General features: G+C 38.5%; 1 protein-coding gene across 2 annotated transcripts in view; it reads left to right on the forward strand.

The window, feature by feature from the left end:
* PRRX1 (paired related homeobox 1) overlaps positions 1 to 25517 on the forward strand; it is a 75976-nt gene that overhangs the window by 45060 nt on the left and 5399 nt on the right. The window contains exons 2-4 of one of the 2 annotated variants that reach the window (XM_011962279.1): positions 10956 to 11131; positions 17523 to 17704; positions 21559 to 21630. In XM_011962279.1, coding sequence (XP_011817669.1) covers positions 10956 to 11131; positions 17523 to 17704; positions 21559 to 21613 — 413 coding nt within the window. In that variant the 3' untranslated portion in view covers positions 21614 to 21630. The remainder of the gene's footprint in view (positions 1 to 10955; positions 11132 to 17522; positions 17705 to 21558; positions 21631 to 25517) is intronic. The other variant, XM_011962278.1, reaches the window with a different exon arrangement.

Raw genomic sequence — 25517 nt, forward strand, 5'->3', positions numbered from 1 at the left:
AAGGAGGAAATATATCTGTAATTGCCATGGAAGTCATATTGGAAACAGATGCCAAGGTAGAGAATGACCCAGGTGGTGATTAAAGAGTCATTGTCCTTCCTTAACCTTGATTATCTTCCTTTTCTGGTTATCATTTTATGTTTAATCAGTACAACTTTTTATTAGGTCTTTCCTTCATCCACTTTCTTCCTGTTATGAATTGAGCGGTGTAATTTCTTGTTGCCAAATTTCAGATGATGAGGATTTGGAAGTGTTGGCCACGACATGAGTCACAGTGACACATAGATTACTCATAGATTTCCACTCCAGGCAGACAGAATGACTATTAACAAGGACTTCTTTAGGGCTGTTCAACAACAGGGGACATGATTCAATGGAATAGGATTATTCCACATGAATTTTTGGGTGTTTTACCCAAATGTAACTTTTTTTTCTCATATGACCTTAGTGCATCAGCTTCCTTACTAGTTAAAACAGTCACATATCCTTGGAGAGGAAATCACCATATAATTAAGGCTTAGGTGTGGTTGACAGGCAGCAATGTTCCTGTATATTGGAGAATGAATTAATTAGCTAGGCTTTTGCCCAAGCTCCTTTGCCAGAGAAAGGGAACAGAAAACACAGTGACTGGAAATGACTAACTAGAAGAAAATACGACCTCAAGCTAAATATGTTTTTTGGAACATAGAAATAACTGTACCAGGTCATGCCTTTTGAGACTTCCTTTGTCTTTTCTAGGAGCAAGGTGGTCAATCATTCCATATGTGTCATCATTATCAAAGCCAAACATTTATTGAGCACTGCTAAGAGGTTTAGGGCTCTATTCTATACACTCTGTTCACCTGCCTTCAAGGCTTACTTTCTATTTGGAATAATTACTGCTGCAAAGTCATTCACTGAGAAAGTGCATGAAAAACCTGCGAAACACTGGATCCTGGAATTTACATCTTACAAAAATGCAGTAAGCAGGAAATTTTGTGTGTCAAGACCTCATTACAGAAACTGATCCCTGAAAGAGTGGTCAGGTTTGGTGGCTGAGTGTGAACTGACCAGGTTGTTCAGAGTAGGCACTTTCACCAAGGACAGTCTAACATATTAATTTAATAATTCTAAGAAAAGTACCCAAAATATGGAAGACTAATGTCAGGTGCCGGGATAGCACAGTTAACGAGTCAGGTAAGGTGCCTACATTTATGAAGCTATATTCTAGTGTGAGGCAATCAACATAAATAGTTACAGGTTGTCATAAGTGTTATAAAGCAGATAGTTAAGATGCTGGGTGAAGAACAGTGAGAAGACTACTTCTGGTTGTTGATCACAGAAGGTTCCTACAAAGAACTGACAGGTCAGCCAAGACTTAGGGAAGGAGAAGGAGCCATTAATGTAAAAGTTAGTAGATATGGGTAAGGTCTGTGATGTGTTATTAGGCAAAGAAAGACAAGGATGGAGAAAAATACAAATGAAAAAGACAAGAAAATTATGTTTTTATCACCATTAGCAGTACAACTAGAGTGGAGTGATTGGGTGCGAAATAATAGGTCAGCTGAGAAAAGGATGCTAAGCTTTAGGCATGACAAAGAGAGGCCCATGCAGTGTTTTCTTTCTTTTTTTTTTTTTTATTATTATACTTTAAGTTCTAGGGTACATGTGCATAGCGTGCAGGTTTGTTACATATGTATACTTGTGCCATGTTGGTGTGCTGCACCCATCAACTCGTCAGCACCCATCAATTCATCATTTATATCAGGTATAACTCCCAATGCAATCCCTCTCCCCTCCCCCCTCCCCATGATAGGCCTCGGTGTGTGATGTTCCCCTTCCCGAGTCCAAGTGAACTCATTGTTCAGTTCCCACCTATGAGTGAGAACATGTGGTGTTTGGTTTTCTGTTCTTGTGATAGTTTGCTGAGAATGATGGTTTCCAGCTGCATCCATGTCCCTACAAAGGACCTTGTACTCACTTTGGTATCTCTGTCATCCTTCCTAGCCGTTTCCTGGCTCTGATGGCCACCAAGTGTCCTGGAATGTTTTTTTCTCTACTGTTACTCTACTTGTCAAGTACTTTTGACTTCTCTCTGCAGATCAGTTATAAAGTAAGTATCTTGAAGTGTAGACAACATATAACATTTCTGTCTACTCAGAGTATCTCATTGCTTGGCATGTAGGTTGCTCAATAGATATTTGTTCAAATGAATGAATAAAGTGATAGTGAGAGGATGCAAAAGTCAGGATTGAATGTAACCATTGTTAGTGGCATCCATTTTGGGATTAGCTTAAAATGGTTGATATAGGCAGTGTTTGCAGCAAGGCTGATGCCACTTGACTCATGGTTAGAAGGTCAAGGATGGCAGAGAAAAGAAGTATGTAGTTATTCTTATCTCCTTTTAGTAAATTTAGAAGATAGAATAACTCTTTATAGTTATTCTAAAACACATCGTACATTTCCTCTTTCTCTAGACTGTGGTTAGAGGTAAACTAATGTCTTCTAACTGATTTCAGTCTAGAGTGTTGTCTCTGCAGAGTGCTGTGGGCATGGAGGAATATGTCAATCACTGAAGATTTCTCCAGGCCTGGTAATTACATTGCAGCCCTTATACAAGATAAAATCCAGCCTAAATGTTTCTCAAAAAAGTAAAAAAGCACCACCACCAACACCATCACCACCAAAAGAATATAATTCAGTCATCACCCTAAATGAGCAATTATTGAAAGTTTTTTTTATTAGGCTAGGCATCGGAAATGTAAAAACTATGCTATAACTCCACAATGCTGAATTTGAAACAGATCTTAGTCCCATAGCCCAACCTGTAATTATGCCAGTTAGGACACTTGAGGGCTAACATCACAGGCTTTCCCAGTAACTCCCCTGATTTCGAATCAAAGCCTCCTTATTCCCAATCCAAAGCCATTTCCACAATTACTCCATAATACATATTTTACAGTAAAATATAAGGAAATGTGTACAACTAGTCACAATTTGTATCATTTAAAAATATATGTATCACTTGTATCTTAAAGCAATTGTCATGGACTGAATGTTTATATCCGCTCCAAATTCATATATTGAACCCGTAATCCCCAATGTGATGCTATTTGGAACTAAGGACTTTGAAAGGTAATTAGGTTTAGATGAGGTCGTGTGAGTGAGTCTTCATGATGGACTTAGTAGTGTCTTTAGAAGAAGAGACCAGGAAACTTGCTCTCTTTTGCTCTCTCTGCCATATGAGGATATAGTAACAAGGCAGTTGTTTCCAGGCCAGGAAGCGGGCCCTCAGCAGGAACCCAAATAGGCCAGCCGCCTCATCCTGAGACTTCCAGCCTCTGAAACATATTTCTGTTGTCTAAGCTACCCAGTCTATAGTATTTTGTTTTGGTAGCCTGAGCTGACTAAGCGAACAACCATTTTACAGATACTGAAATTGAAAGCTTCAGATGTTAAAGAATGGTATTTTCCTCTAAAAAGTCAAGCTTTAAGCCATTATTTACACTTCAACTTTTCTTATTCTTTAAATAAAATTTGAATTTTTGTTCTTTAAAGAGAATTTTATTTCATCTAAAAAATATTTTAAAATATCAAGCTTCTTATGTTGACCATTTTAGTGTGTTTTCATCTTCAGATTTATTTGGCATCCAAGACCAGAGTAATACCAAGAACTTTGATATCCTTTTCAGACCTCTTCATTTATTCTATATAGTGTTACAGAATTACCCTTGGTTCTCTCTCTTATTGTGATGGAAAGCTAATTCTCCGTTACTGTGGCTTTCTCTGCTATAAGCACCTTGTCCATTTAACACAAGATTAAGAATTATAAGAAAATTCAAGTCATGCTTTTGTTCTCACAAGTTCAGAAACCTTGTAGCTGTCTTTCTGTCTAAGCGGAGAAGCTCCGCTCCATCACTCCTGTCCTTCTAAGAGCTGAGCTTACTCATTAACTATGTACATTTCCTTCATTCCTGTCTGCTTCCAGTCTCAGGTTTTTAGAACCTGTGTTTACCAGATTTTTCTTTAGAACATTAAAAATTATAACCAAAAAGATAAGGAATCATTGAAAAAGATGACATATGATGCTTGCCTCTCATGAAAACACTAGTTTCTACTGGTAATGGCAAAATTGATGTTGTCTCTTTTGCAAAGTGATAGCAGTCTCACTGCAAAGGGAAAAAAAGCTCAGCAGAAGAAGGCAAGAGCATATGCCTCATCCTCAGCTCTGTTTGTAATCCTAGTCAAATTCCTAAGTCAAATAATGTATTAATGAATACATTATTGTTATTAGTATTAGTAATATTATGTATTCATGAGCACTTAGTATTATTAGTATTATTATTTCGTGTCTGATTATTCACTTACTGAGCATTGATAAGAGCTTCAATTAAATACAAACACAAATGTTGTGCTCTGGAGTTATAGTCTAAAACAGATTCATCATCACATGGAAAATGCCCACATAATGGGGGGAGGGGAGATTTATCAACATAGCCTCAGAAGTAAGTATGGTTCCAACATGGGACTACACAGAAAGTCAGTCCTGGCAAGTGTCCTTGCTTTGTGTTGGATATTCTCAGGGGTTCTGGTCAATAATCCTTTAAGGAAAAAGCCTTAAGAGAGTTAAAGCACTTAAGGTGATATGGATTGTATTAACATTTTTGGTGCTATAGAAATGTATTTGTTCTATAGAAGTGAAAAGAAATACATAACAAAGAAGCTAAAAACAGTGCAAATCACATTAGAGTACCTCATATTCTTGTTTTCTACTTGAAAGGAGGGTTGGCTATATTGAGAGAGTTAAATTTTGAGCTGTCTACACAGAGCCACTGACTCATCTTTTTTATCAAAACCATTCAAAATAATGTAATGTCATACTTCTTACAGCATTTTGTTCTCCAGAGAACACACATATAAGGTGTTTTAATCCTATTTGCTAAGGTTTAGTCTGATACTTGATTAAAAATGAACCAAGTCTCTATCAAGATGACAGTAAAGACCACCAAACAAAGTTTTGGGGATTTAGTGTGCTCTAGTTCAGGTAGCTGTGCTGTGATAATGCACAATAGCTGCACAGTTGGGTATTTGTACTGGCAGAGATCTGTTCACTCTTGATACTGCTGGGAGTCAATAGTGGAGGACCGCTGAAGGACTATGCTGTTGAGAACGTATGGGTGTGCTGCTCAACTTGGCTTTGGTCATTGTGATGCACTAAGCTCAGTCTATACTGCAACAGTCTTCCCAGTTAAGTGACCCATGTGCCATTTATCAGGGCACATATTAGAAAGATGCTGTTCTAATTTCAGTTAATGCTGAGTGTAGCCAAAGAAACTCAAATGAATGCCACAGCTCTATTTCACTGCTTTTCATAGGCCTTGCAATAAAAGCTAAACGGTTTTTAGTGGCTTTTGCAATTACACTTCCTTTCAATTTTCCGAAGGTTACAGGGCCTGAACCACACAAATCCCATTAAAGTAAGTAGCTGTTGTGCAATATAAGTTCCTTTGAAAACATTCTTCAATGCCCATAAAATGATCAGCGGGCTGCACTTTAGATCTGCTTGCCTGCCATGCTTTCAACCAAAAGGCAGATGATAAGCTTTGATGTGGTAGTTGGTTTCTGCTACTGGAGCTGGCATTTTATCTTCTTGCATCAGATTTTTTCCCAAACTGATGTGACCCAGGCATAGGAAACACATTTTTCTTCAGATTTTATTCCTAAAATATGTTTTTACCGTACCTTTAAATTACGTTTGGCTGACCAATGATTTGGAATCTCTAAGGTTCCTCCCACAGGATGCAGAGCAGAAGAGGGTGAGGGGTGTTGGAGTTAGTTGAAGTTTGCATGGTGAGTGCAAGGCCTTAGTGAATAGGGATCACCACATGCTGTCAGGTCCCCATGCTTGAGGACGGCACTTTCTGCCTTCTCCTCCATCTTCCCTCTAGGGCAATGTCAGCAGCCACATGAGGAGTGCAGAGTGAACATCACACTAGAGTCAAGGTCAGGGCTATTGTTCTCTTTAACTCATATTTGAATACACAGAGGGTATCCTACCTTGGGCTTGCAGACTTCTTTTCTCAAGAAGTTCTTCATATGTATTCTAACATTGTGATCCATTAGAAACACCCATCTCTTTTAGTACCTCTTTCTTGTGTACGTTCCTGGTGGTTTAAATAATTCATGTGTCCTGCAGCCGCTTTTCTAGTAAAGGATAAAAATGAAAGAATAATTCCTACATTTGCAAAGCAATCAGACAACAAGCCTTTTTCCCTCTCTAAATCTGGTAACTATTCTATCTGATAAAGAAACATTGCAAAAGAATTTTTCCTCTGTGGGTAAAACTATCCAGAGACAAAAGACAATGCTAACATAATTACTTGCTATGTATTGTTAAAAAGAATAATTGGAATTCAGAAACTACTCAGTCCTTTAAAACTTCAAATAAATCACTAAAGTTCTGATATTCTGGGACTGCTTCTATACCATGACATTACTATAACTCTTTCAACTTTTACTGTAACATAATATGTCAAGGAATCCTATCTCTTTTCTATAGAAATCCCTGAATGCACTAAGGTGACAAAATATTTACACAGAAAAAATTGAACCATAACTTTAAAAAAGTATTTGATAATATACTAATATATGTATATAAATTTAGAGCCTGGGAAATCAATATGAATTGGTGCTATCAGAAAAGGTTTATAGAGAAGGTAAGATTTGAAATGTGTTTTAGGAACAGAGACATTTTAAACTGTGTCCTAAAGTGAAAATCATCTTCCATGATTGTGGGAGAAGATAGAAGATAGGGCATAGTACTAAGCTGAAATAACCCTGCACTTATTCAACTGATGAAGCTAGGACTTATGGATATCATTGTAAAGAAGAATGCAAGAACATCTGGATCAAAATAGCTTTCTAGATGAGAATGGTTGCATTTTTTAATGGCTATTCTGGTAGGAAGGACAACATGTGATATTCATCCACCCTCTTTCTCAGACCCTTTTTATAACAGCTAGTATGGAAAAATCTGTCTTTCTTGTAAACATTTTCCCTGGGGAATGGTTTCCATTTATGTGTCGGATGCTTTGTTGTTTCTCTCTTGCACAGCATGTATGCTGTCATTTGCACTTAAGAGTGGAATGGAATTGGGAATCCTGGTTTCTCGCTCTGGCTAGAGGTCCCAAATCTGCATTGTGATTTTGGGCAAGTCACATTGTTCTTCTAGATCTAATTTAACTCATCTGTAAAATAAGATGGTTGAATTAGACAATTTCATGGGTTTTCTTAGATGCCAATATTTTATGACTCATGATCCCAAGCAAGACTACAGCTATTTATAAGGATGTTTCACTTGTTTTTATTAAGGGCAACAATAACTACATATTTTCAGTTTACTCAATCATCAAAAAAATACAAAATCCAAACACACTTTGGATTTGAAACACTGTGACTTTGGTAAAAATATATCCATGTAGGCCGGACACGGGACACGGTAGCTCACGCCTGTAATCCCAGCACTTTGGGAGGCTGAGGCGGGTGGATCACAAGGTCAGGAGATCAAGACCATCCTGGCTAACACGGTGAAACCCATCTCTATTAAAAATACAAAAAATTAGCCACAGGTGGTGGTGGGTGCCTGTAGTCCCAGCTACTAGGGAGGCTGAGGCAGGAGAATGGCATAAACCCGGGAGGTGGTGCTTGCAGTGAGCCGAGATTGAGCCACTGCACTCCAGCCTGGGCGACAGAGCGAGACTCTGTCTCAAAAAAAAAAAGAAAAAAAAAAAAATGTATTCATGTTTCTGCTGGTTATTCTACAACTTGGTGAATCCTTCCCATTTTAATATACGATAGAATGAGATGCATCCTAATATTCAATTGGATGTCAGTATCCTCAGACAGCATGTTTCAAAATCAACCTTCACTGTAGTTGTTTTTGCTAGTTGTAGTTGTTTTGGCCCTCTTGGAATTTGTAAAAACACACTGCTTTCTCTCGCCTGTATTCAACCAGGGCCAAGAATCTGATAAATGTGTTTATCACAGGTCCCTCAGATGCCCTGCAGATGTAAACCTCTACAGTGTTTATGTTTCCTTTTGTACTGCTGAAGATACTGTGCTGGGTCCTGTTCTGCATTCTTGGGGAAAAACAGAGAGCTCACACTTTGTGATTAGTGAGCAAAGACAGACCATCCCCAGCACTGCTGCTTGAGCTGTCTCTGTTGCCCACTCATCGTCTCTTTCTATTATACTTGCACTCTGAAGGACATTTGCCAGAGCCAGACTCCCTGCATCCCTGTTATTTGTGTCTTTTCTCACCTTCAACATGATCTGAACTAGTGTTTTCATTTGTTAAAAACAACAAGAACATTCACTGGGAAACTTTTGCTGGAATTGCTTCAGGTCATCATAGCTATTTATTCCCTGTCATAAACTGTAATTCTCCATTTCCCTTACTCCCACATCAGGGGAGTTGGTGGTTTATAGTGGACAGTCAGTGGAATTTGATTGAACAGTGGAATATTTCAAAGAACTACCGAGATTATGTAGCAGGTTGTAATACTAAGAACAAAACATAAAATATTCTTGGTCTTGATTGCAGTTGGCAGTACAAGAAGAAATAGGCTTATAAAAAAATAAAAGATTTACAATTTGTGGTTGCACCTAAGAAAGAATTTTCTTTGAGAGAAGGAAACAAATCATGGGATTGGCTTAATAAGCGATTTTCTCTATATGATTAAAAATATAATTATCTCAACATTATTAAAAACAGAAATTTATCTGTATGATTAAAATGGCTTAGGGTCTAATTGGTCTCAGTTAAAACAAAGTATAGAAGCTAAGGATTTTTTTTGCAGATTTCTGTTTCAGGGGCATGAAATTCAGATTATTGTGCTATCACAAGGGCTTGTATTATCTAGAAAGACCTGAAGTACAAGACAAAATGATTTGGAAAAGTGAACATGAACGGGAGGAATGCTTCCAAATATTAAATAGGAAGGAGAATACAAGTTCAAGGTAACTACTAAAAGGTATTTAATCCTAGGTGTTTGAATTCTAGTGCTGATCTTATTGCAAACTAATTTTGCTAATTGCTAGTGGTACAATCAGTGATGTTGGTTAGAATATTATAGGCATTGGTAGATGTCAAAAATTATTATTAAATTTGTTCAATTTCCAAGATGCAGCTGATCTTACATTCTTACTGAGTGTCATAGAAGTGCCACCAAAGCTGGGCCCCTATTTGAGGCACCATAAATGCAAAAATCTAAAGAGAAGGTTGACTGCACAAAACCATGAAGCAGAGAGAATGGTGTGGTAGCTTCTTGGCTGGAGGAATCTGGTTGAGATCATATGACATTTTTTGCTACGGAAACAGTCTTCTAAGGACAAGAGGAGTTTCACATTTTCCCTGAAAACAAATTCAACAAGCATTTACTATATATGGGTGCTTTAATTATCAAGAGAAAATGTGCAGTCTCTATTCTAAGCTTCAAGGGTTTTCCTGGTAAGGAAGCATTGATGTAGAAGGGTTCTCTTAGCAAAAAGACTTAGAGACCTCAGTTGTCAGGCCTCTGGATTTAAGCTACATTTTGACTCTGTACACAAATCTAGAACACTCCTTCAATTTGTAATAAGAACAATATTATAGCTGAAGTAGGTGTCATCATGACTCATGCTAATAGTTTTACTGAGTACGTTGTGTTTATATTCTCTCTGTTTATAATCAGAAAGAATCAGGAGAATTTGCATATTAGAAGAGACAGCCAAAAGTACTTTCTAAACAGCGAATGGCCAAGCTCTCCTTTCTCCCCATCCTCACTACAACGCCTCATAATTTTCTTGGGGCTGAGCCTCTTTGGGGAAAAGCTAAGGGGAACATAAGTCCAGTTCATTAGATGGAGCATATGACTTGGGTTTTGGCAGCATGGTGTTGCAAATCTCTGGGACTCACACGGGCTCTACAGCGCTCAGGCTTTAGGGTGACAGTTTGATGAAGGTGTCGGCACAGCTGGTATTCCACTCAGTTTCACATATACATTGCTCCTGACTGGGCCGGGTGGGGACAGCAGGACAGGAGCATACTACTCTCTGACTGCTATGGACAACCTGGACAATTATCTCACCAGGCTACCTTCAGGGGAGCTCAGAAAAAATCAAAGAAAAATCTTGACAGGTAAAAATGGTGTTGTGATTCTTCAAAGGTGCCTAAGATCTTAGGGTCCTAGAACTCAAGTTTGAGTGAAACATTTTCAGGGATCTTTCTGAACTGTTTCCTGTTCTTGGGTTCCCAGGGAATGAGCCCCAGGCTAATGTTAGCTTGGGTTGATGGCTTTGTAGCACTAGTCCTGATCTAGGCTGAGGCCTCTGAAGCCTGCCTTTGCAACAGCATGGAGTTTTCAGTGAATGCTGTTAGAAATTACTTGCTGCTTCAAGGGGAGTGCATGGTAAAACACATCCATGCAATGTGGTTTGAACAGTTTCTTCTCTATAACTCTACATTTGTGCTCATGTATATATGTTAGGAGAGAAGGAACCAGGAGATAATTGGTCTACTTGATTGTTAAACTGCATGAGTGAGCATAATATTGTCAAAGACAAACAAGGTACAAAAACATCTACTCTTCTTCCTTTATCTCTAGAGAAGTTCAGAGAACATGGACAGGGTTACGATTTTCCTTGACATGTTTGTCAAGGCATCAAGGAGCATGCAAGTAATTTCTCTCTGACAGTTCAGATCTTGTCCCAGATTTAGAGACAACAGCCAAGCATTAGAATTGCTGGGATTCTTAACATAGGAACTTGAGAGCACTAATGCCCACATTTGCACATGCAAAGTGGCATTTGGCTATAGGACTTTGATGAAGATGTGAGCAAATGGGGCAATATCTCACTATAGATAGACCTTAAAAAAAGTTTTAACTGGGACTCCTAAAGTGAATTTGGCTTCTTTTCATCATTGTATTCTATTCCAGATGATCAGCTGAACTCAGAGGAAAAAAAGAAGCGAAAGCAGCGAAGGAATAGGACAACTTTCAATAGCAGCCAGCTGCAGGCTTTGGAGCGTGTCTTTGAGCGGACACACTATCCTGATGCTTTTGTGCGAGAAGACCTTGCCCGCCGGGTGAACCTCACCGAGGCCAGAGTGCAGGTAACTGAAGCTGTGGGAAGCTAGCACCAGGTAGTCCCCTCCTCAGAGGCACATCTCTGAAGACTGTTTAAAAACACAAATTATAGCCCAGCGCAGTGATTCATGCCTGCAATCTCAGCACATTGGGAGGTTGTCACAGGCACATTGCTTGAGCTCAGGGGTTTGAAACCAGACTGGGCAGCATGGTGAGACCTCATCTCTACCAAAAATACAAAACAAATAAACAAATAGCCAGGCATGGTGGTGCGTGCCTGTGGTCCCAGTTTCTTGGAAGGCTGAGGTGGGAGAATTGCTTGAGCCTAGCGGGTGGAGGTTGCAGTAAGCTGAGATTGTGCCACTGCACCCCAGCCTGGGTGACAGAGTGAGACCCTGTCTCAAAAATAAATAAATAAATAAATAAATAAATAAATAAACAAATAATACACAAGTTAGAGGCTTCAGATGGGAGCTGGTACTCATAAAGGTTACAAATGGTCAGCATGAGGATAGAATCCTGTTTCCAGTTGTGTTTCTTTGGGCAGCAAGTATTTTTTTTTAAATAAAATTGAATGTTTTCAGGTAGGGCAGAATAATCTTTGCTACAGGTTCCTCTCCCAGCACCTGTTTCTTTCTGACACTTCCAGATTTATGTGATATACATTGTCCATCTGAGCATTTTACTCTGAACCCTTAGATTTCACTTTGATCTTGAAGTGGTTAAAGAGATGAATTCTCTGTCCCCTACCTCAGCTCTCCTCCCCAGTCTTCAAGAAACTTGTTGTAAGTACACGTGAATATGAGCGCTGATGGAGTGAGAAATGAATACTTAGGAACTGAGTTAAGAGCACACTCAAGTGGATGATTTTATTTACCCTCAGTGTCTCTGTGAACTGAAAGAGGGTAACAGCATGAAAGGCAGGAAAAAGAGAATAGCCATTCTTTCTAACATTAGTGCCATGACACATCAACTGCAAGCCAGACATCTAGAACATCATACAACCTGTGATTAACAGTCATAACAATAATGACAATATATAATAACTAACCCTACTGGAGCCCTTATATGCCAAGTAGTGTTCTTTACATAAGTAATGTATTTCATCCTCACACTAATTCAACGATGTGGATAGTATTCTTCATTTTGCAGATGAGAAAACTGAGGTACAGGGAGGTTAAAGTATTTTGCACAGCACCACATAGCTAGGAAGTGTCTGAAATAGGATTTGAATGCAGACATGCAGATCCAGAGTTCATGCTTTTAATTACCCGCTCCCCCCCCCCCACAACTGCCAAAAAAACCGAATGAATAAGAGTCTCCTGGCTAAATGCCTTTTGGAGTAGTGCTTTGCTCTCTGCTGAAAGATCTTATTGTTTTCCCTATTGCCAGTAGCAAGATGCTGTTTTGATAAGGTGGGAAGGTCCAGTCTGTCTTGTCTTCCTTACGAAATTGTTGTTTGTATATCTGTGTTCTGTCTGAGTGTTAAGAATTTCTTTCTGTAAATGATAACCCTCTTGATAGGCCAGAACTTGAGCTAGACCCCAGGGTAGAATTCCACCCCATTGATTAGGGTCTGTGTCTATGGAGGAGACACAGTATACAGGGGGAGGCCACTGTGGAGCTGATGCAGAGATCCTGGTACTCCCTTCAGTCTGAAGAGAAAGTGTGAAAGTTTCCCTATGGGGAAACAGGGACCTCACCAAGAAGTACTCCCCAAGAGAAAAAATGAAAATGTCAGTGATAAAAGAAGAAAGTCATGGGAGCCTGTGGGGTCCCTGAGGGTAGGTTAGGAGGAAATGTGAGTGCAGGTGCCCCTTTGGGCTCAAGTAAGAGTGACCCATAGGGACAACACTCAGTTTTGCTCTCCCATTCGCCATCCAGGGCAGATTATGAAATTTGTCTTCCCACACCCTCTTCCCCCACACTGCTCACCGCAAATCTGTAACTCTGCTCTTAAATCCTTTCCTCTCTCCTCAAAAACCCCATGTCTCTTATGCCACACCTCAGCTTGCAGTGGTGTAATGAATACTTTTAGTCCAGTAACCCACAGCACACTAATGTGCTACTTTTGTTACAGTGATCTAAATTTTAAATAAGGAAACCTGCAGAGGGCAATGGTGGACATTTCAAAAAAAAAAAGAAGGACCAGTTTTGGGGTTGGTGGACTGTCTTGCCCCTATCATGAAAGGGAAGTGTCTTTTTTATATGTTGGAACTACTTTTTTCTTTCTCTTTTCCCACCTTGCTATGATTTAATGACTTTTAGAGCTGTGAACATTTCCTAAGTGAGTAGGACAGAGTTCTCCCTCCATGACTTTACTCTTCCCCCATGAAAGCCTGCCTTTTCCCAGTCTGATCCAATCCCTTCTGATTCCGGGCTTCTTTATATTTATGGCATTTATCATAACGTGATATGTATTATATTGAGTTGTATCTGGGCCACCTTCCCCCACAGAACTGAGGAGGCCTCTTGGATGGAGGCCATGTTTTATTCATCTTTGCAAAATTTATTTTTTTCTCCTTTTTCCTCTTTTTTTCCTCATACACTTATCAAGCACATATTATGCTCTTGAACCCAGTTTTGGTTTGCTGGGGATGAATAAGACACCGACCCTCTCCTTAAGGATGTTTGGACTGGGGTGGAGAAGATAGATGTGCAAACCATACATTTATGATATCATAATATGATTCCTACATCAGTGGAATGTACAATAATTAGTGATAGACCAGAGGAAGGAATGATCTAATCTGCCTGGGGGAAAAGGGAGAGAATTTATGTTTATTAGACACCAATTCTGGGCCAACTCTCAAAACTATCCTGTAAGTAGATATTATTATCTCCAATTGATTAGGAGAAAAAGGAGCAGAGAAATTATACAACTCCCAGGACAAATCTTGAAAGTAGTGTAGCCAGTATGACTTTTAAGTTATGTTCAATGTTAAAGTTGAACTTTGAAAAAACTATGTAGGCTTAGATACCTGGACAAAGCAGGAAAGAATATGATAGGCAAAGGAAATATCTGGTGTGAATATTTTTAGGTGGGAAATAGCCTAACACATTTAGGAGTCCACAGGTGATTTTGAGCATGGATAGGAGCTGGAGCCATAGAGGGCTAGTGTATGAGATTAGAGTGATGTGGCTTGTGGCTGGATTGATGGACAAAGAGCTAATTCCTGAACAGCTTTAGTTCCATGGTTAAGAAGTTTTTATTTTATTCTGTGACTGATGGGGAGCCAGTAGATGATATAAAACAAGGCAGTAATGTGATTATATTAACATTTAAGATGATAGCTCTAAGAGCAATGTGAAGGTACAATAGAAACAGAAGAGCCAGGAGTCTGGGAAGCCAAGTCCCGATTCCACCTTGGCCAATTTCCACCCAGGCCCTTCATGCTGCGCAGCTCTACAGGGAACTGATCACATGGTATTTTATGTGTATGTTGTCCCCTTGAGCTGTACAACTGCTCACTCCACAAAAATAATTTTCTTCTCCCATACCTTGTTATACATTTCTATAATTGCATTTAAAATACTTGTTTTGCAGTTTTTCAAATTTACATGTCTTCCTTTAATAGGTTGTGAGCTGCTTAAAAGCAGAGAATAAGTTTCTCATCTCTCTCTTTCCAGCATTTAGTACAGGGCCTGGACCATAGCAGGAGCTCCATAAAGATTTCTTGAATGAGTAAATGAATGAGTAGAATTCCATAGCACTCTGGAAGAGTTGTATGATCATGGATTGGATGTTCTTGAGTTCAGAAACTCAGCCATTTATTATTTACATGAATTTCAAGAAATTACAGTCATGTAATGCTTAACAATGGGGAATCTGTTCTGAGAACTGCATTTTTAGGTGATTTTGTCATTGTGCAAACATCATGGAGTCTACTTACACAAATCTAGATGGTATAACTGACTGCACACCTAGGCTATAGGGTATAGCTTGTTGCTCTTAGGTCACAAGCCTGTACAGCATATTACTCTACTGAATAGTGTAGGCAATTGTAATAGCATGGGAAGTATTTGTGTATCTAAACATATCAAATGGCAATTTAATTTAGTTATATTATAATTAAATTATAAGTATTATAATTTAATGAGACCACCATCGTATATGAGGTCCATGATTGACTGAAACATTATTATGTGGTACATGACTGTATTTAATCTCATTGAAATTGCTTTCTCAACTGTAAAATAGAAATATTAAAATCTAATATGTGAAATTGTCATGTTGACTAGAAAAAATGTATGTAGTGTGCTTATATAAGTTCCTAGCCCTAGTAACACTTAACAAACAATATTGTTTGCCCACTTTTTAATGGGATTGTTTGTTTTTTTCTTATAAATTTGTTTAAGCTCCTTGTAGATTCTGGATATTAGACCATTGTCAGATGGATAGATTACAAAACTCTTCTCCCATTCTGTAGGTTGCCTGTTCACTCTGATGATAGTTTATTTTTCTGTGCAGAAGCTCTTTAATTAGATCCCATTTGTCAATTTTTGCTTTTGTTGAAATTGTTTTTGATGTTTTCATCATGAATTCTTCGCCTATGCCTATGTCCTGAATGATATTGCCCATATTTTCTTCTAGGGTTTTTATAGTTTGGGGTTTTATACTTAAGTTTTTAATCTATCTTGAGTTAATTTTTGTATATGGTGTAATGAAGAGGTCCAGTTTCAATTTTCTGCATATGACTAGCCAGTTCTCCAAGCACCATTTATTAAATAAGGAATCCTTTCCCCATAGCTTGTTTTTTTCAGGTTTGTTGAATATCAGATGGTTGTAAACGTACAGTCTTTTCTGAGTTCTCTATTCTGTTTCATTGGTCTGTGTGTGTGCTTTTGCACTAATACCATGCTGTTTTGGTTACTGTAGCCTTGTAGTATATTTTGAAGTCAGATAGTGTGATGCCTTCAGCTTTGTTTTTTGTTTTTTTTGTTTTTGCTTAGGATTGTCTTCGCCATATGGGCTCTTTTTCATTCTATATAAATTTTAAAGTAGTTTTTTCTAATTCTGTGAACAATGTGAATGGTAATTTAATGGGAATAGCATTAGATCTATAAATTACTTTGGCCATATGGCCATTTTCGTGATATTGATTCTTCCTATCCATGAGCACGGAATGTTTTTCCATTTGTTTGTGTCCTCTCTGATTTCCTTGAGCAATGGTTTTCAGTTCTCCTTGGAGAGGTGCTTTACTTCTCTTGTGAGCTGTATTCCCAGATTTTTTATTCTCATTGTAGCAATTGTGAATGGGAGTTCATTCATGATATGACTCTCTGCTTTTCTGTTGTAGATGTATAGGAATACTTGTGATTTTTGCACACTGATTTTGCACCCTGAGACTTTGCTGAAGCTGCTTATCAGCTTAAGAAGTTTTTGGGGTGAGACGATAGTGTTTTCTAGATACAGGATCATATCATCTGCAAACAGAGACAGTTTGACTTATGTAGCAAACCTACACATCCTGCACACGTATCCCAGAACTTGTAAAATAAAATAAAAATAAATAAAATTAAATGATAGGTTTATTACTAGCTGTAGCAAATGCTGTCTGTGCTGTCCATTTCCCTTGAACCCTACAATTAAGTATAGTCTGGTCAGCTTCCAACTTTTAGTGCCTGCATTTCTGTGCCAGCAGTTTCTTTCTAGAACTTCAGGAGACTGCCCTGCCTTCAGCATTCCAGAAGTGCTGGAACATTAATATCCAACGACTGACAGGATCCAGTGTACACACACCCAACTCCGTCAGCCCTGAGAGAGGGATAACTCTGAAGTGTGTGTCCTACATTAGTCTTAGTTTTCAGGATCTCTGTAGGATTGAGCTACCACAGAGATAGCTGGTTTAGTAGCACACTCTTTAGTGGTTGCCTTTTCTTCTCTGTTACTTCCTTGCTCCCCAAATGGTGTTCCTTGCACCTCCCAAATAAAACACTTCCTTCTTAAATCTTTGTTGGAACATCTACTTTTGGGAGATGGGGAATTTTCTTAAAATACAATTGTTGTGAAAGCAGATGACATTTTCACATTGTGAAGAATTTTGAAAAAGCTTTTAGAAAAGTCGTTATTTCTGTGGCAGAAGTCTAATGAGATTTTTCTTGATTACAATTGTAACAGGGATTATAACCCATATTTTGCTGTTCTGTCTGTAAGTCACAGATCCCATCTCCGGAGACCTGTTACTGGAGAATTTCATGGTCTTGTTGTAATAGTCTGGACCTTTAAGAATGGTCCTCATGAGGGAAGGCGTATGGCATGTTTCTATTGTTCTAAGGAGAATTCCACAGCCATCTTATATCTTCCTTGGGAAGGCATTATAGAGTACAATCAACCAGAATTTCATCCATGTAACCCCTTCTTCTTTGTTTTTCCTCTCTTTCCTTATGCCTTCTCACCTCCGAACAATCCTCCAGGTGTGGTTTCAGAACCGAAGAGCCAAGTTCCGCAGGAATGAGAGAGCCATGCTAGCCAATAAAAATGCTTCCCTCCTCAAATCCTACTCAGGAGACGTGACTGCTGTGGAGCAGCCCATCGTACCTCGTCCTGCTCCGAGACCCACCGATTATCTCTCCTGGGGAACAGCGTCTCCGTACAGGTGAATGACTGGCCCACTCTCCCTTGCTCCACTTCCACATGTTTCTCAGCGGTCGGTCATGTTTCAAGCTGCTTGTGCAGCTCACCGACATTTCTTACTGAGTTAATCTCTTCAGAGACATTCAACTTGCTGACATCCCCACATTTTCCCAGGAGATTATTAGCTGCCCCAGGAGCAGGGTTTGGGGCAGAAGTAAGAGGGGCAGGCTATCTCAGCAATCTCCTCTTGGACTCAGGAACTCTTGCAAAGATTTCAAAGATGAGGAAGAATTTAAAAGAAAAGATCATTAAGCTGTGCCCAGTGTCCCTCTTGCAACAATTCTGCAACAAAACTTTACCCTGTTTCCAAATTTAAGATAAATTCGTTGTATTATGCAAATGTAGGGACTTAACTTGTAAAGCTCCAAGTATAGGGCCAAAGGCAAACTTTGCAGTAAAACTGACTTTGAATTTAGAAAAAGAAGAAGGAAGGAAGAAAGAAAGGAAAGAAGGAAGGAAGGAAGGAGAGAGACAGAGAGGGACTATGACAGAGAGAGAAGGAAGGAAAACCCAAGTTCATTCTGATCACTTTCATGGCCAAGGTTCTTTGTTAGTAGGTGTGAATTTCTTATAATGCCAAATGCCTTCCTAATCTATTGCTAATTCTTGTCTACTTGTCTGAAGGTTTCTCTGGGGATCAGTTTGTGTGTATTTGTGTGTGTGTGTGTGTGTGTGTGTTTCTTTTAAATAAAAAAGGAATGTATAATTTACACTAAACTTTTATATTAAAAAGTTGAACAATTTTAAAGAAACAAATAACAGAGTACTATTTCAATCTCATAAAGAGGTTTTTAACCTCCGATTATTATGCTGTTCAGAAAATATAGGCTGCCAGAAGGGAAGCTGAGACACAAGTGCCTAACCCATTGGATTAGTCTAGAGTGCCTTTCTTTGAAAGCAGACCTGAGTACTCTGAGAAACCAGGCCAAGCCTATGTGTTCTCCCTGGCTGATTTCAGTGGAGGCAGAACTATTCACAAATTCATTTATTATGCTTTTGTTTACCTTTTTATTGTCAACGTTAATTATTGGTTTAAGGAGAGGTTTTAAATGAAATATAGGAGATTATGTCTCAGATGAAGTTGAATTCCTGACATGAAATGCTACATTTTTAAAATGCAAATGTTTTTCACAGGTTTATAGCTTTAATCAAAGCAAAAAGCCTCATCTAAAAGTTTCTTTCTGTTCCAAATCAGTTCCTTTAGAGAAACACGGTAAATGCATTTGGAAATTTCTTTTAGTCCCCTGTTATAAAATTAGCCTGAATTCTTTTGGTCTTAGCACATAGAGACCCTCCATCTAGGAAAGTCTTATTCTGGGCCCTGTTGCACTCAGATGTGGTGTGCCTTGCTGATCTTGAAACATTAGTTATACCTGTGTGCCCTATTTTAAATTTAAACTCTTCTTCTATAAGATTTACTAAAAATACAGTTTTTGAAGACCATTGTAAAATCACATATTCTCTAATATTTTAAATAAATGAAAGTCTGCTTTATTTCTCTTATAAATATTGGTATAAGAGAAATTTAGTATGCTCATGAACACGCTAAATGACTTGGAAAATGGGTGTGGTTCGAAGCATCAGGCTTCAAGCTCTCTGGTTTGAATATGGTCACAACCAGGAAGTATTGCTCCTTTTTCTGTATGGGTCCTCCATAGGAATTTTTCACACCAGCAATAAACAATCCAGATGGCTGCCACGTGGTCCTTACCAGTAAGAGGCTTCACACAGCACGCTGCATGAATGGGGATGAAATCCTTCCTGAATTAATGTAGGGTTATATTACTTGGACCTCAGCTGTTTGAGCCTCAGTGTCTGCATCATACGTGTTTGGTATATGGACATCTAACTGAAATTATTAACATGGCAATTTATGAGTGCCTGTTTTGGAAATATTCTATTTTAATGGAAAGAATTAGGTAGAAATACTGGATACATTTTTAAAAACATGCATAATTCACCATCTTGACATAACTAGTATATTCATTTTTGTGATTAGAGTTCAATATTTTATATAGGTGTAGCCTTAGTGTATATATTATTTTGTATTCTCCTCTTTTCACTTAAAATCATATAACCTAGTACGTTTTACTCATTTCATGGTATGCTTTTATATCATTTCTCTCTTAGAAACTGAATTTGTAAAAATTAATTAAAAAATCATAAAATGTTCATATTCTGTATGAAGAATAAATTATTCTTCAAATATAAGTAGACAAGTGATGTTAAAACAGTAATTTAATCAATAATAATGTTTTTGATCCAATGTTGACTGAAGTGTTTATATTTTGGTTAATTTCTAAAAGTAGCAAAAAGCTATTCTGTTACTTGGAGAATTTTCTGCTATGTTTAGAACCAAACTATGTTATGATTTCACACTTTGAAGCTTGATAGGAAATATTGTTAAGGAAATAAAAAAGAAAAACAAGTGATCCAAAGCAAAGGAAATGATAGACCTTTTGTGTTATGAAAAATTAACTCACTGTTCTTGTTGATACTATTATGTCAAGTTAGTTATCTCACATGTGACACTCATTAAAAGGCATTTTTCTTGATTAATTCTTGCAACACTCCTGTGTGATAGCTCTGTCTTGCTCTGCTTCCAAAGAAGAGTCTAAACACTTACCCAAATTTAAGTCTTCAGCAAGCAGAATTAGAACTAATGCTTGTGATCCCTGTTTTTATCCAACATGTTAAGCCACACGACTGTACTTTCATTCAAATTAAAACTTGCATAGTATCAAAAGTAGTAAAAAAGTATAAGATTGGAAAACTATTTAAAATCCCCTTTTTATTCAAGAGCTATCTCAGATCAGTGAGGCATGCCTGCAGCTGAGGTCCACACTCCGTGGGGTATGGGCATCCCAATGGACTGATAGATGTGGCTTGGTCATACAAGCCGGAGACAGTGAGCAGACAGTTTTGCCAGAAAGGATAGTTTGCTGACTTCCTCAGTTATCCCCTGAAAAAAGAAAGGAGAAAACCAAGGCATAAAAGCAGTTATTTGCATATGGTCAGAATTTTGGGTTGGAAAACAGCCAACATATTTTTTTCTGGGTGTCTTTTACATCCAGAGTGATGGAAGTGTAACTTATTGTTCAAACTGGGGCATTTTTTAGAGTGAAAGGGGAGCGCTATTAATAATTATACTAGGACAACAGGTATAAGCCAGGATTGTCCCTAGGACATATAGTTTGCTCTAATTATAGCACGTCATGACCTCACTCATTCCCTTGATTGAGCATGTTAGAGGTGATGACATTAGGCAGGCAACTGAGTCACCAGAGGGACAAAGTATTCCCTAACACGGACACTGTTGTCCTGGCAGGTGTCTTCTTTATCCATCCATGGCCAGTTAAAGGAAGCTTGTTTTTGGCACACACCCCCATTGCTTAACTCAGAGCTATTTTTCTTAGGCAACTTGTAAGAATGAAAACACACACAAGCACCAGAATTATTCAGACTCACTAATCTTGCAGTGCTTTGCGTCTTGGGTAGCAGTGACCAACCAAGTCCTGAACTTTTGACTGTTATTTGAAATGAAGTAGCCAAGAAACATTTTCCCAGAGACATCCTTTCCTAGGTGAAGTGGGTAGTGAATGGCCTAGTTCTGCATTATTGACCTGAAGTGCCATTTCCAGGGAGAAGCCTGGGCTTAAAAGAAAGCTAGTGATCAGTGAAAGAGAGGCCAGCTGTCCTCGTCCACAGCTTCCCTCCCCATCCTTCTCCTCCCCTCATTTGATCGTGGTCATGGTGCTGCCTGACATCTGCTGAACGCATTTGGCTTATTTCTCCCTTTCACACTTTCAAAAATAGATCCTCGTCCCTCCCAAGATGTTGTTTACACGAGGGGCTTCATAACGGATTCTAACGGAAGACACTGAAAAGGTAACTTGTCAGAGGGGGAAGAGGGCGGCTGCTTGGGGTAGGGTTTAAGTGGGAATTCAGAGTGTTTAAGAAAGTGGGGGTTGCAGTTCTAGAAATTTCAGCAGTGAAGTCCTCAAGTGAGGAATACTACTGGGAACCAGAGCTGCAAGAAAGCATGTCCACGAAATGAAGGGTAGGGTGATACTAGTCTAGAGCAGGGCTCTTCAGGGATTGCTGTGCACAGGAAACATCTGGGATCACGTGACTGTGCAAACTCTGATTCACCAAGTCCAGGGTGGAGCTTGGATTCTATATCTCTAACTCACTTCTAGGTGATGCTGATGCTGCTGACACTTGGTGCACACTTTGAATAGTGAGACTTTGTAGGTTACAGGACAGGGTTCGGAAGAATTACTTTCTTGTCCTGGCTTCTGCTGCTCCTCAGGCCAATCAGATCATTGCTCTCTTACGTAGTTTTATATCTAACATGAAGCTAGCAATAGTTTCCCTATTGCTTATTTCACCGGGGTGTTTGGAACCTACTGATAAGCAATGTGCACTTCAAAAAAAGTCTTGCAACAATAGAAAGATATAAGAGGCTTTATATATAAAAGTATTTCTAAAATGAAAAGTTAAAAATAGCAGAAAGATCACTGAATATATAGTACAAACTGAAAGCTTACCAATGAAATGTGCAAGTGTGTTCACTTTAAGAGATAAACATACATCTTAGAAAGTCAACTTCTGAATTTCAAAACAGAAGTTAGAAACAGAAGTTATTTAAATCACAAAAGATCCCTTTCCAAAGAATTTACCACATCTCTTTTTAAAAGTAAATTTCCCTAGGAAAACTGGTATTATATATATATATTTTTTTTGTTTGTTTGTTTGTTTGTTTTTGAGACGGAGTCTGGCTGTGTCACCCAGGCTGGAGTGCAGTGGCGCGATCTCGGCTCACTGCAAGCTCCGCCTCCCGGGTTCATGCCATTCTCCCGCCTCAGCCTCCGAGTAGCTGGGACTACAGGCGCCCGCCACCTCGCCCGGCTAATTTTTTGTATTTTTAGTAGAGACGGGGTTTCACCGTGTTAGCCAAGATGGTCTCGATCTCCTGACCTCGTGATCCGCCCGCCTCGGCCTCCCAAAGTGCTGGGATTACAGGCTTGAACCATCGCGCCTGGCATGAAAACTGGTATTATATTTTATCAGGTGAGGCAAATATGCCTCTGTTGTACTTGCACTGACAAAAGAACAAATCAGAGACTTTCTGCAACTTCTATGCATCACAGTCTTGAACACTGTAACCCCCACAGTCTTTGAAAAAATCCTGAGCTGGTGAAACCCAAGGATTTCAGGAAAACTCATAGACTTCTTGGCTGACAGATTTATCTTTAGGGTGAAATTGTAAATGTCATCATTTGTTCAAAGGGCCACATAGAAAACAAAGAGTTGAAAATAGAGTCAGGTATTATTTTTTTCCCAAGCTATCAATTGTTTTGTGATTTGTGGCACTCAACACTATAGGTTTTTAGAAAGCAGAGGGGCAGTTGTCCATAAGTTTCCTGGCTTTAAAATCGTACTACGAATAGTATTTTCTGTACTTCCTCAATGTTTGGCAGTCATTTTAACACATTTTTTTTTTTTTCCTTACAACTTTCAAGGTAGGTTGAAGTGATAAAAAATGATTTGTCCCCAGTGAAAACAGTCCTCAGACCCTGCTGGTGATTAGCACTCTGCTATCTATGGCTGTGCTGCATCTGTTAGGAATCTCCAAATAAGGAAATGCAAACATTTGAAGCTGATTTAAATGTGTCAGCTCCGTGTAAGTCTCAGTGCAGACTAGCTAAATCAACAGATGTGGTGCAAGCATTTATTATTAATCTCTAATTCCTCAATGCACTTTATTCAGTAATGTGGTTTCTTGGTCACTGACACAAAGAACTTAACTAAAACTAACTAAAAATGGGGCTTTAGCCAGAGCCTAAAAACTCAGTCCCAGAACTTATGTCTGTACCCTGCTTCCAAGAATAAATGGATTTTACTTAGAAGGCAAGACCAACAGCCAGGATCTCTGGTTGTTGTTAAGCAGGCTTTTGGTTGTTGTCATGTGCTTAATCTGTACAAATCACTTAGTTTCAATCTCACCATTTGATCCGAGCAAGCTTAATCCTGTATAGGAAGGACTGGTCATTTTACATGCTCTGAATGGCTCTATAAATTGGTTGAAAACAGTTAATTATCCTGATTGGACTTTTAAGAAAACATTTTAGGGTTCTCTTTCTTTTCCTAAAGCAGAACTTCAGAAGTTTCCATGACATGGAAAGCAGATGGTCACAAACAATTTCATATTGGCAGCCACTCAAGACTCTCTTGCATCTGTTGACACTTTAGGAGGCAGGTCCTCTCCATCTTACTTCTGATGCCATTTCTGAAGAATGACTAAGCTACTCTTAGAGGACTCACTCACTAATTCTGTCTTTTCTGACTTGTAATAAGTTTTGCTTTTCATGGGTAAATCCAAGGACTGCTCACTGCTTGCTATATTGCACCCTTAGCTTAAATTGGGAAGCTAGATCCATGTCAAATTACTGGAAAACAGACTTGCAATTATTTAGTATGTGTACAAAATATTATTGGAATCCATATTTGTAGGATTACATATTCTAAAAATGTTTAAGAGGCTGTGAATTCAGATGGCTTTGGTTCTTTTATCCTACTTCTTATGGCTATGGAATGCTGGAACAAGTTAAATCAATTTTGAAAGTTTATACATTTCCTAAGCATTTATCAAGTGAAAATGTTATCATCTATCAAGCTCCTAGGGAGTTGCAAAATTCATTCATTAAAAACAACTGCTTTTTAATCCTCATGCTCCACTAATTTGAGGGATCGCTATAAGGCATTGTCACAGACTTGCCTCTGCTGGTGTTCTTATACAACGTCACTGTATAATCAGACAAGGGCACTGTGCTTTACTGTGGAAAAGCAGGCTGCAACTTATGTGAAAAATGTCCCAGTGAATATCCAATCTCCTGTGCAATAGATGATCTGAATCTCATTAATTTGTTTTTGAGATAGAAAGTGCATTAACATTCATCTCATTTGGGATATCACTGTCTTGCCTACATTTGAGAGAGAAACTCAGTATTTCCAAGAAATGTGTGACCCTGCTAAGTCCTCAGACTAGAATATCAGGTGGCAAAGCTAGTTGACTATGAAATCACTACAACAAAAATGGTTATGAAATAGACAACTCGTAGTCACTATTATAGGAGACATTTCTGGGAGATAGCAACAGCATCTTCAGTAAACTAAAATAATCTCCCCAAGGTTCTAATCTCCCTTTTTGGCTAAAGAGATGGTACACAACTTTGATTATCTAAGAAAGGGCAAATTTCTGTTAAATAGGACTTTGCTTGTTCAGAATCTCAAAAAACACATCTCTCAGAAAATTAGACCAAGTACTTAAAGCACAATATTCTATGACAATCTACAATTTAGCATTGGAAAATTTTTCTTTATCCTCTCTCATGAAGTTTTAGCTTTCTGTTTTCAGAAGCCATCCAAATTTCTTCTCAATACTTAGCAAATAATACAGGCAACTCCTAATTCCAGGTTCTCTTCTATGTGTTTAAAATTATACTAACTGTGCATCATCTTTAGGGCTTAATTCTGTCACAGAAACCTGATTATGAAAGGTTGCCTTGGTTGATTTTATAATAATCTATGACTTAGGTACATTTCCCAAATTCACTAGTCTTTTTTTGTTTTTTCTCGGATACTTAGATCTTCGGATTCTTGGCATATCCTAGAAATGTTTTGAATATAGGTTTTGTGGGTTTACGTACATTTATGGTAAGGTCTTGAATGGAACTGTGAACTAAATGATAAGACATATATGAGTTTTGAAA

This window comes from Colobus angolensis, unplaced genomic scaffold, assembly GCF_000951035.1.
Source record: "Colobus angolensis palliatus isolate OR3802 unplaced genomic scaffold, Cang.pa_1.0 Scaffold59, whole genome shotgun sequence".
NCBI lineage: Eukaryota > Metazoa > Chordata > Mammalia > Primates > Cercopithecidae > Colobus > Colobus angolensis.